Source organism: Triticum aestivum, chromosome 6B, assembly GCF_018294505.1.
Source record: "Triticum aestivum cultivar Chinese Spring chromosome 6B, IWGSC CS RefSeq v2.1, whole genome shotgun sequence".
Classification (NCBI taxonomy): Eukaryota; Viridiplantae; Streptophyta; class Magnoliopsida; order Poales; family Poaceae; genus Triticum; species Triticum aestivum.
In genome coordinates, this window is record NC_057810.1 from 591,875,911 (window position 1) to 591,888,369 (window position 12,459).

The 12,459-nt window shown below is 48.4% G+C and overlaps 2 protein-coding genes across 4 annotated transcripts; both read right to left on the bottom strand.

The window, feature by feature from the left end:
• Positions 1-2,637: 2,637 nt before the first annotated feature.
• Positions 2,638-4,384, bottom strand: LOC123138200 (heavy metal-associated isoprenylated plant protein 23). Of its 2 annotated transcripts, XM_044558132.1 has the most exons (3): positions 3,931-4,384; positions 3,575-3,768; positions 2,638-3,197 (listed from the first exon to the last, which is right to left on the bottom strand). In XM_044558132.1, exons 2-3 carry the CDS (start codon positions 3,744-3,746, stop codon positions 2,881-2,883), a joined length of 489 nt encoding a protein of 162 aa, XP_044414067.1. In that variant the 5' UTR covers positions 3,747-3,768; positions 3,931-4,384; the 3' UTR covers positions 2,638-2,880. The 2 variants fall into 2 exon arrangements, with proteins under 2 accessions (XP_044414067.1, XP_044414068.1); XM_044558133.1 differs by having other exon boundaries at positions 2,638-3,191; positions 3,575-4,384.
• Positions 4,385-4,531: 147 nt separating this feature from the next.
• LOC123138199 (aspartic proteinase-like protein 1) lies at positions 4,532-9,236 on the bottom strand. 2 transcript variants are annotated; one of them, XM_044558129.1, is made up of 10 exons: positions 8,798-9,236; positions 8,386-8,521; positions 7,494-7,726; positions 6,653-6,877; positions 6,426-6,564; positions 6,283-6,353; positions 6,089-6,188; positions 5,047-5,110; positions 4,890-4,961; positions 4,532-4,811 (listed from the first exon to the last, which is right to left on the bottom strand). In XM_044558129.1, the coding sequence occupies exons 1-10, from the start codon at positions 9,073-9,075 to the stop codon at positions 4,582-4,584; spliced, it is 1,548 nt and encodes a 515-aa protein (XP_044414064.1). In that variant the 5' UTR covers positions 9,076-9,236; the 3' UTR covers positions 4,532-4,581. The 2 variants fall into 2 exon arrangements, with proteins under 2 accessions (XP_044414064.1, XP_044414065.1); XM_044558130.1 differs by having other exon boundaries at positions 7,494-7,760; positions 8,798-9,009.
• Positions 9,237-12,459: the final 3,223 nt, after the last annotated feature.

Sequence of the window (12,459 nt, forward strand, 5' to 3'; positions counted from 1 at the left end):
CACAATGGTGTCGGTGCATGCCATGTTCGTACTAGGTATCCTAGCATGGTCTATCAAGGACATGATCAAGATTTTCTGTGGCTTTCTTTGGAAAGACCGCAAAGACGTTCATGTTGGCCATTGTTTGGTGGATTGGGACAAGGTTTGCATGCCTAAGGATCTTGGCAACCTTGGGATCCCAAACCTTAGACTGATCAACATAGCCTTGCGTGCTAGAAGGCCTTGGTTGGAGCACACGGTAGCTGAGAAACCTTGGCAGGAGTTCAACATCTAGGTGTCTGCAGAATCATTAGTGATCTTTAATGCCGCCACTAGATCTGTCATTGGGGACGGTAGGTCCGCTCTCTTCTGGACTGATTGGTAGCTCCCAAAAGGCCGCATCTGCGGCATCACACCATGCCTATTCGCCTCTGTTCAGACTAGGGCGGTTCGATCCCGCACGGTGAGAGAAGGGGTGCGAGGAGGCTGGTGGAGGGATGTTAGCCCGAATCTCAATGTGGACGCACTCCGGGAGTTTCTCCACAAGCTGGAACAGACCATGCCTATTCGCCTCACACCATGCCTATTCGCCTCTGTTCAGACTAGGGCGGTTCGATCCCGCACGGTGAGAGAAGGGGTGCGAGGAGGCTGGTGGAGGGATGTTAGCCCGAATCTTAATGTGGACGCACTCCGGGAGTTTCTCCACAAGCTGGAACAGACCAACATCATCATGCTTGAGGAGGGATCAGTCGATGCGCTGGTATGGGCGTTGGAGGGTGACCACTGCTTCTCAGCTCGGGCAGCCTACATGGCTCTCTTTGGGCTGTAATGCAATGCATATGCATTATCCACAATTCATATAATGTAATCTGATCATAATTTCATATAATGTAATCTGATATAATGTGCAAAACATTGCAATGGCACAAAAAAAAATCCTGCCATGACAGCTTTTCTTCTTGCCCTGCAAAATTACTAGTTACGGGTTCTTGTTTGAGTTTGTTATAAAAGGCTGTGGGGCATTGCTCCACAGTAGATAGTTTCCAAAAAAATTTACTAGTTACGGTCGTCAAAATGGGCTCGCCACTGATGCACGCATAGAGTATGGCGGGTGACTGGATTGACCCGCCAATCATACCTGACCTGCCCTACCAATGACAGATGGCTCCGTTGCCCGGCCACTAACAACTGAATTACACCGGCGTCTGCCCGTCACTTACGTAGCCAGTTCTACAGTGACCTAGCCCAAGCCTCGGAACCCAGTACATACTTTGTAGGCCGGGCGAAGGCGATCCCACGATCTCATGTCACGACACGAGCACTGAGCACAGCTGCACTGGCACGATCGATGACGACCCGCCCTAGCTTACGTGCCGAGCGCGACCGCAACCGCAACCGCGCAGCGAGGCTCCGGTGTCGGGGTCGGCCGATCAAGGTGGCGGGCGGGCAAAAGCAGAAGAGAGCCGTCGCTCTCCCCGCGCGCCCAGCCGGTTCCGGTCGTTCCGTACGTGGCCACAGCTCCGGGACAAGAGATCGGGGCTACGAGTAGCTCCAGCGACTTGCCAGGGACTGTGCTGTCCGTGTAACCGGCACTGCACACACGGCGACACCGCGCGCCCTGGCCTGGGCTAGGCCAACTTTCATCGTACTACCACGAGTGGACGGTCCGATTTGAGGCCCCAACAGTATCACTGTGGTGCTACGCTCGCGTGTCGAAACCAAAAGGGACGCGGCACTGAGAGGAGAGGAATCCTCAGGCCAAAAAAATAAAAAAATGAAATTCCGAGAAGAATCTCCGGCTCACGGCATCCCAACTCACTGATAGATCATCAAGTTAAAAAAAACTCTCTGATAGATCTGCTGCCCGGGATGCTACACTGGTCGACTAAACTAAGCTAAGCAGTCCATATGATACAAAAAAGCTGGACATTAGTGGCCGCGTGCGCAATGAGGACGCCATTGCACGCAGCTCATCGTCGTTGTTAATTAGCCAATCTGTCGTCAACCCACGCACCCACCCAGCAGCACAGAGCCATACATGCAGAGGCGTCCGCACGCACCCACCACAACAGTCTAGAAGCCCGGAGACGATCGAGCTTTCGAGCTCAAAAGGAGGCCTTGCACCGGCAGAAAAGCGAGGGGGTTGGTTCGCTGCACCACAGCATCTGCACAAATACTGTTTCTCCAAGGAAGGACCTGACGGATGTTGTCACCGCGCACTGAACCTCCATTGGCATTGCTCCCGGGCCTGCTTTACCATCCAGGGATCGTTTTAAACGAAAAAGAAGCAGGGGAGTGGGGGCTGGGGGGACGTATGTTGACCTCTGGGGCCTGGGCGGCAGCTCGCTGGCTATAGCTAGCTCATGTTCCATTACCGCGTCGCGACGTAAAACTAAAAGAACGGCGAGGAGTGAACAGAGACAGAAAGACAGACAGACAGCAGAGCATAAACTATAGCGCTTGGCATCTCGCCCAGGTCCGTCGTCGAAGTATCTAACGCCACAGGTGATTGATGGTGGTCTAGATCATGGCTGCCTCTGGTTGGAATTCCTACGTGCACGGAACTCGTGTCGCACATCATAAAGCAAACCAGCATACAAAATCTAGCAAGAGATGCGGTGACGACATGACAGTATGACACGAGACCAACCGGAGATCTTCTCACCAAGGCCATGCTTTGTTGGTTGGTAGTACTTGGTAGCCAAAATTTTGGCACGGCAACAACGTTTCGCAGGTCCCGGAGGCTGCCGGAAACGGCAAGTTTTGTGAGGTTTGGCAAGGTAAATTGGCAAGAGCGAACCCAGCGAGCTTCTACTCCTACGACTATCTAGCTAAAGCATAAAAAAACCGCAAAAAAAAAGCATAAAAACCAACCACTCCTCTGTATGAGACGCTGTGGCGCTACATGACGGAGCAGGCGTTCGGGTTCTCGTCGCTGAACAGGCTGGTGATCTGCTCGGCGCCGACTGCGTCCGCGTTCTGCCGGTAGGGAGATGGGGCCCACCTGTCATTGGCCTGGGCCGCTCCGATGGCGCCGTAGCGGGCCGTGACGGCAGCGCTGTGGTCGTCGTAGCCAGGATGATGATGATTCCGGGGCCACAGCTCAGCCTTCTTGCCTGTGGACTGGGCCCGCCGCAGGACCTTGTGGGGGTCCACGACGCCAGTGACGGTCACCCTCTGCTGCTTCCTGTTCACCTCTACGCGCTCCACCCCTGCAACTTCAAAATAAAACCACTTGTCAAATAAATAACCCGCTCCTAAATAGCAGTGCTCACAAAAAATAATGGACCCGAAGCCAAATCATAATGAAAAGGAAAACGGGACTAAGTGAATCAACTGGACATGAGTGCGAAAAGGGGGGGTTCATCAACTTTTCTGAGCAGATGCTTCAGTGTTCTAGCGACAGGTGTACGGGCCGGGAAAAGCTTAAGCGGACATGACACGACGGGCATTATTGATGAGGAGCTATATACTGTTGTCTACACTCTAGACGGCGAGGAACATGGAAAGGCACGATGGCAACGAGCAGAGAAAACAAGACAATGTGACCCCAATGAGTGACCGACCGACCGGGCGAGCGACCAACGGAACTAACCTCTGATGCCGGCGAGTGCCTTCTTGACCTGGCGCTCGCAGCGCTCGCAGTCCATCCGGACCCTGAGCTCCACTGTCTGCGGCTGCGGCTGCGTGCTCTCCTTGGCGCACCTCTGGCCTCCACCCACCGCTCCCAGCAGGCTCGCCACCAGCTGCTTTATGCCGCCTCCCATGGAGAATGCAGCGAGAGGCTCACTGGAAGTGGATGGATGAGTGACGAGTGAGCGAGCGAAAGAAGCAAGAAGCCCGCCTAAGTGGAGGGCCTAGGTAGCTAGTGTTGGATTGTGCATGCATAATGGCACGGCATTGTCTGGCTGGCTTTGTAAGAGGCCGGCCGGGGAACTGTTGAAAGGCGACCTGAAGAAGGCAATGGCGCCTCGGCGAGGGGACAGGAGAGACGGGGGGGCTGGTGTGTGTGTGTGTGTGGAGGCTGACAAGAGAGCACGAAGAGGTCGGGGAAAAGTGACGGAGCCGTGGCCCGTGATGGTGGTGGTGGTGCGAGGCCTCTCCTCTCATGTGACTGACGACGACGACGGTCGTGCATGCAGATGCAGTGGCTCGGTGCGGGCGCTTGTGTGTTGCAGTAGGCCGAGCCTTCCGGCTTTGGGAGAGCGGTGCAGTGCAGAGTGCCCGTGCAGGTGCAGTGCAGACCGCAGGGCGCAAGAAATCGCCTGCAAAGCTGCAGCTTGGGAAAAAGGGACTGCCATCGATGGATGACTGCACGGTCACGCTCTTCCTCCTCTTCTTATCCTCGCTTCCGGCTTCCTGGTTTTTGCACCGTTTCCTCGTAGCACAGGAAACTATGGGCACATGTCGTGACGTTTCTCAGCAAACCGGTCTGTCAGTGTTCTTTTAAGATCGACGGGCGATAGGCGAGTGACCCATTCGCTGGTGGAGTGGAGTTGTATCCCTACGCTTAAACTCGGGAAGCACTTCCGAAACAGCTGACACAAGAGACTTATGCGATATACAGGGGCTATCATCAGTTAGGTTTATTCAGTTGCTGATTCATGAGATGAAGAACACGGTGGAGATGGTCAGTAACAGCAGCGAGCAGCAGTTGGCAAGTAGCCTATGTAAGTTCGATGGCCCGCCCGAGGAGGTCGGCGCCTTGCCTGCGACGGCAGGAGGCGTCACGGTGGGAGAGGTCTGCTGCTCGCTCGACGGCAGCGGATCCCCCGGGCTGTGGTGCTGCGACGGGCCCAAGGGCACCGTCGTGCTGTTGTCAAGATCATGGCCTGCGTACAAGGGAATGAGCGTTAATGTTTCATGGACAAAGGAAAATGTCTTTCTTTTTAGAGTAGTTTCTGACTTACATTCAGACCGGTACCAGCCCAGCTTCATGTTCTCTTTGTCAAAAACAATGTGGTATCCAGTCAGGAAGTTCTCTGCATCCACGGATACCACGTAAGCTAGTTTTCAAAATAAAATTAGACTTTGAGAGAACACATATCCCAAGATTTAAGCACTCACGTCCAATAATTGCAATAGGCTCTGGTGACTTCTGAACAGCTAAGCAAAAGCCAGCAATCGATCCCTGAACATTAGCAAATGAGATGAGATGATATCACAGAGCCGCAAAACAGCTACAGTTCTATATTTCATAAAGACAAATATGTTTCTTTCTCTCGAAATGACACATCTGCCTTTTGTATACAAACATATACTCCCTCCGTTCCTAAATATAAGTCTTTTTAGAGATTTCAATAAGAGACTACATACGGGGCAAAATGAGTGAATCTACACTCTAAAATATGTCTATATACATCCATATGTAGTCCCTTGTTGAAATCTCTAAAAAGACTTATATTTAGGAACAGAGGGAGTATGTTACAACAAATCATGCAGTAAGTTTATGCGCTGTGAGCATGTTACAAAAGGGCTCAGCTGTCAAAAGATAAATGGCATCACTAATGGTACTCTCATAGCTTACCTTGACTTTGTTTTTATTAAAATCTAATAACATTGTGCAATGAGCATAGAAACAATTGATGACAGGTTTAGTTCGCACCACACATGCAAACTCCACATTACACTATACCAACTTTTAATAGATGAGCCTAGCAAGTGCCAAACTATAGAAATCTTGCTAGTACAGTATCTTGTTTTCACAGTTGAAGCCATTTTACCCACCAACTATATCTGTTTAATCAAATAAACTGCAGGAGAACACACTGGAAGGAGCATTTGAATGCAGTATACTATATCGGTTATGTAAGGGAGATAACTGGAGCTGGCTCTTTCAGAAAGAAGAGAAAAATACAAATGGAGTCGATTTGCATATAAGAACTTGTTCTCGGGAACATTTTTTACAAGGAGTCCCTCCTTTGGACGCTTAGACAGCAAGGCGCCCTGTCAGAGCCTTGACATTATGCCCGCTTTAGGCACTTAGGCGTAAGGCTGTTGGTGCTCGCCTTAGGTCGCCACCTTAGGTCGCCTTACTGCCTTATAAACAATGCTCGGCAATGCACACAACATAACTTACAATTTTTCTCCTGAGACAAGAAAGACATACCTCTCCGTCCTTACGTACAATCGTAGGATTAACGACCTGAAAGCTCTTGTTTGCAGAGAAATTAAGAGTTACAGTTGGCACGTCAGGCATCTCCAGAGGACTGAAATCACAAACCAGTGCAAATGAAAATGTCAAAAATCGAACTAGCTCCTGGCGAGTGGTGACCTGTAGTGCAGTCAGAATTTGGAAGTTACCTAGCACTGTAGCAGTATTCAAAAGAATCATCTTCCTGGGTTATTCTTGAGGCATTAACTTGTTTGTCAAACTGCAAATGTATAATGGATCAGTAACAAAATTTATCTACGAGTGAGAGATCTCTAAAGGGGTATGTATCCACCTCGACAGTGACAGCCTTGTAAACATTCAGAGGAAGAGCTGTGAATGATGTTCCACTATCAACTATGGCCACGAAGTTAGTACCCTCAAAACATTTGTGGCCAACACAAGATTTGTCAACATTAACAGCATAAGTTTGACTGGGAGGAAAAAAAACACGGATGTCAGTGGAGCTGGAAATAACTTAAAAATCACTAGAGCAACTAAAGACCATTCCAAGGAACTAACAATTTGCCATATAAAGGAACAAATGGCGTCGACTGTTGGGTAGACACTCCTTGATCACCGAAGAAAATTCTCCCAGAATATTCCTTGAAACACATGGAAAAGGAATTTCGAACTAATCCAGCTCTTGCAAGGAAGCTAGGAACTGAGATATCTGCCATCCCAAGGCCAAGAAGTCCATCTGGCGCAATACCATCCAAATAGCTACCACTTTGCTTCCTACCACACCTATAAAAAAAGGATACACTAACTTAGTAAAACTGGAAAACTACAGCAATCATGAGACTAGAATTCTTCAGTACACAAGCATCATCTGTCATTCCAACCATTTTGTTTCAAGAGTGCATAGAAGGATCAACATAACACAAAAAATATACAACACAAAGAATGGTCACAGCTTAAAATGCCATTTGTAGGCAACTGGATGAATATGAATATATGATGCAGGTCCAGGTGGACAACAACAACAAAACCTTTAGTCCCAAACAAGTTGGGGTAGGCTAGAGGACACAGTATGCAAATACCCACAAAAAAAGGGCAACCTGGTGCATGTAGCTCCCGCTTGCGCAGGGTCCAGGGAAGGGTCCGACCACTTTGGGTCTATAGTACGCAGCCTTTCCCTACATTTCTGTAAGAGGCTGTTTCCAGGACTTGAACCCATGACCTCATGGTCACAAGGCAGCAGCTTTACCACTGCGCCAAGGCTCCCCTTCAGCAGAAAACAAACAGAAATGAAGAATGTCACACGCGGGAAAAACATATCAATTGTGACTGTTATTTGCCAAGTAATGGAATACAAGCATAAACTCATAGAGAGAGCAATGGCAGCTGGTACAGAACTTACCCTATAATGACTGAAGCCTTCACTGGTGCATGGCTCTCTCTGGAGTTCAAGTGTAGAACATCCTCAATTAGTAAACCTGAGCTGGTTGTGTTTTCTTGAAGATAGTCAGTGCTGTATGGGCAAGGCTGCTTTGGGCTTGAGCAGCCTGAACCCGATGAGCAAAGCTCATGGCTGCAGGGCAAATGCCGACTCGTTGTTGATTCAGCTGGTTTGTAAATCCCGAGATCTCTATCCTGCATAATAGATGCTCCATATATGACGGAGCACCTGCCAATCAATCATTGCAAATAAGCACTAAAACTGCTTCCCAATTTGTACAAGTCCTCTTGTTTGTGTATTTCTATCAAGTAATATAAGCAACTTTAGGATCGATAAAATTCAACAGAAAATTTTCACCAGAGATCACTAAATATGTCTCCAAGTGCCAGTTGGGCTTAAATTGGAAACTGTGCAGCTCAAGTTATTGTGACTTTTTCAACTAAATATGTCTCCAAGTACCAGTTGGGCTTAAATTGGAAACTGTGCAGCTCAAGTTATTGTGACTTTTTCAACTAAATGTGGTGGTGGTATCAAGTTGCAAAACTAACATGGATCATCTATGTGAATCTTCTCCCCTAAATTGAATGGAACGCTAATTAAGTACCAGAAAAACAGTCGAAACGTACATGCCGTGTATTAGTTTCTTCAATCTACAAGGATAGTATTATCACTTTCTTTAAAATTTTACTTTGGAAGAAAAGAGTTAACTATGCGCAAGCATCATTTTTTTTCTTTTTGCAATAGTATGTGCAAAGCCTCTAACGCATGCATCTGGTCAAATTGACACGAGCATTTCCAAATCCAGCATCTGCAGACCCCAACACAATGTTATTGTTCAAAAAAGGGTGCGTACCAAAGTTTCACGGTAGCCAGCCAACGGAGCACACTCAATACAATCACAGGGTACCCAGAACAGATCACTTCCAGTATCCAATGCGACCATAAAGGAAGTGTTCGGTGTCCCGACATCCACCCATGTGTAATACAACCTGCACAGACAGAAGTAACACCATTTGTAATCAGTAAAGCTAAGCTTTGGCCCATCATAGATTCACAATGCAACACACGCCACAAAGCAAAGCAACTTCTCTTTTTCTAATTTTGTGTTTCTCTATTACCAATATGATGTAAAACTAACTGGGTCTAGTAGTGCATTGGAAAATAAGCTTCTGCATCAACAGCATACTTCAGCAGTAAAAGGTACTGAGGAATGCAGGAAGACCGGACGGCCGAGCCGCCGAGGGGAGGGAGCGAGCGCGACGCACCAGCCGAAATCGTTGCCGGGGGAGAAGATGCCGCCGGCTTCGGAGACGAAGAGGAGCTGGTGCTTGCGCTTCTGCCGCTGGAGGTCGCTCCGCACCAGCGCCCGGTAGTAGCCCCCGCTCCCGTGCGGCGGCCACCGCGCCCCGTGGGGCCCCGCCGCCACTCGCGCCTCGTCGGAGAGCCGGTGCACCATCCTCGTGGAGAGCGTCGCCGCGGCAGCCGGCACCGACGCCGACGCCGCCGCGGCGAGCAGGGCGAGGAGGAGGAGCGGGAGGCGCATGGGCGGATCTGGGCTGCCGACGGCGGATCTGCCGGAAATGCGGAGAGGTGGCCGGAGGAGGGAGGCTGGGGCTAGGGTTTTCGGGGTGCTCGGCGAGGAGCAGGGAGGTGGCGGAGTGGTGGTGGTGGTGGTGGCGGGGGTGGGTGGGGAGCGTGACGGTGGAGGGGTTGCTTGGGCGGTGCGGTGGTGGTGATGGTTGCCTGGAAGTTTGCGCAGAAAAGAGGACGACGGAGAAGGTTTTGGCAGCTTTGCGATGTAGCCCTTGAAGAAGTGGCGTTGTTTTTTCTGGGTCCCGCCTACCAGAGCCGTTGCCACTCATTGGTCCCTCGGTTGCTACGAGTACTTTTTATCACTTTTGTTTATTTTTCTTTTAGATTGTCACCTTTGTATGTTGATATTAATCTACTGGTTAAGTAAAATTTGACCATATCTGAGAAAACTATCAACTTAAATATATTCTACGCATAAGGACTAACCGGCATAATAGGGGGCTTCGCTAGATGTTTCTTGACTATTTTGCTTGCATATAAATTGAGAGCCGAAGTATTGTAAACGTGTGCGTGCAACGGATTGGCAGAGTCGCTACGTTCTCTGCATGGGCCACTCTGCATGGGGTCGTGCACGTGTCCATCAATTAGTGGATGGAGAAAGCGAAATGTATGTAAGGGCAAAATTAAAACAGAAGGCTATGGAAAGTTGAAACTCCTAGAGTATTTTTAAAAATTCAAAATATTTATGAAGGTAGTAAATTCAAATTGAAGGGATACTAGCTACTTGAACACCATTGTGTATTGTCTATTGTACGGGTGTAACCGGTAATCGCCCGTAACAGGATAAGTCATATGTGGGGAATATTACACTTCATCATGGATGCATAATATCTTACGGATTTGAAAAATGAGTTCCACGTAGAAATGAACAAAGCGGTTCACGATTTCATGTAACGTTTGAATGTTTCTGTATCGGATATTAACATTTGAATGAATGTTGGAAACGAAAATGGAAGCATCTTGGCTGATAGGGTGGCAGGATGGTAGTATTTTTCTAGACCGAAATGCAAGATGGTACTTTCCCTTTTTTTTACATTAGCAGACAAGATGGGACTAAAAGTTGCTGGGCTGGTGAATTGGGAAAACCTGCGAAATACCGAAAGGAGCTGCGTTGTGAATACACTTCGCAAAAAAAGAAAAAAAACTGCGTTGTGAATACACGGAAACATGAGGGCCTACTCGTTTGTTTCTCCTGTTTATCGGGGCTTTTCTAACAGCAACGGTCGTTCCAACCACATGACCGGAGTCCCCACAGCTACAGTCGACAGTCCACAGTCCACTCGAGACGCGTGCTGGTCCCCACGTGGCGGCGGGACGGCCGCTACGTCCTCGCTGCCTTTCTAGGTGCGGGGCCCCATCAGATGGACGGCGCAGATGCTGATGAAGCGCACCGGTCAGAGATGGATATCATATCCCCGTGCCAGCTGCTGCACGAGACTGATCTGCTGCTGAACCCCATGACAGCAATCGCAAAAAAAAACGTGACAGCAACTTTTTTTTACGTGTAACGGTCGCGCTCATGATGATTCTCAACGCCTATCTAATACTCCCTCCGTCCGAAAATACTTGTCATCAAAATAGATTAAAAAAATGTATCTTAAACTAAAATACGTTTAGATACATTTTCTTTTATTCATTTTAATGATAAGTATTTCTGGACGGAGGGAGTACTATCTATCTGAAGGCGCCAATGCCCCGAGCAGCGTGACAAGTCCAGCTCATGTTTCTACTTTGCACAATCACTATCATGGATCCACGGAGTACGACCTTTGACAAGGCCGGGCGCCTTTCGCTGTACCTTTCGACACGCACGCCACTTTACACGATGATGATGATGATGATGCAGGTTAGGAGGAAAAGGCACTTTGCCAATGCAAAAGTCAGCCGCTAGCGCTACGAACAAAACTGAGAGTAGCAGTACAGGTGCACAACACAATCGCAGAAAAATGCCGATCGCCAGAAAACCTACGGGAGAGGAGCGGTCCGGAGCGCCGGCGGAGTTCGTCTGAGTTTCGAGCGTCCGGTAGAAAGATTCAGAGACGCCTTGGGGAGAGGAGCATGCTGTGACGTTTGGTTGAGGAACCAATTGTCACGGAATGGAATGGTTTCATTCCAGAGGAATGGGTCGGTTCTTTTTCTGTATTTGGTAGGTGCAGAAAAGTAGAATAGGTTGTTTCCATTCCAGTGTTTGGTTTGGAAGAATGGAATGAAAAATGGAATAACAGAAATTCAAAAATTCGGCAACATTTTATTTGTATTTTAAAGAAAAACAGCATAATAACATATATTGACATAGAACACAATTTTCAGCAATAATATCATAAGGTAGCAATCAGCCAATACATGTCTCACATACAACCATACATGTTCAGATTCCAAATATCCTAAAGCAACCCAATGGCACTACAGCCATACAAGTCAAGTTCACATACTTGACAACCATACAACCATATCGAATTTAGAAGTTCTTCTTCACATACCTACTCACCCAAACAGATTTGTTGGTTTCGGAAAGTTTCATGAAGGCTCTTGCCGTCTTGGGGTTGTCAACAAGATGAGCATGGTAGTGGGCAAGGTGCTCTTCATCAAATTCTTTCAAACTAGAGACTACATCCCAAAGGTCATCGGGTATATCATCATCATCACCACCCGATTTCACAAGAGCTTCAACCACAAGTTTAAAACCATCTTTGAGAATGGCACCTAGTGGATCCTCTAGAAATTTCAAACCTTAGCATGTTTTTGCATAACACATCGCTTTGCCAATTTTTTTGATTTAGATAATCAAATCGGATTCGATCTCTTTCCTACACTGGGCCATAGGTTATACGTGGTCTCCTCTTCCTTATTATAGCCCGAATAATGACTGTCATTGCAGCTAATGCAACAAAAACAGCTGCTCCCCTAGCCATCCTTTTTCTTTTGCTCATCTTGACCATCTACAATGATACATGCTATCAATAATATGGCTACCAATTACTTATAACCATGGATCTGACAACAATATATGGAAGAAATTGAGGAAGAACATTGCAAACCATGGATCTGACAACAATAAATCTGACCTGAGCATCAACATCAGCATGTATATACAGAGAAGGGAACGGAATCGTACCTTGCCTACGTTGCTAGCTGCCCTGCTGGTTCGTCGGAGCAGCCTGCTAGGTCGCCGCCCTGCTGGTTCGTCGGTGCAGCCTGCTAGGTCACCTCCCTGGTGGTTCATCGCTGCTGCCTGCTAGGTCGCCGCCGCCGCCTGCTAGGTCGCCGCTGCCGCCTGCTAGGCCGTCGTTGCTGCTAGGTCACCGCCAAGCCCTGGATGCGCGCCATCGCAAGG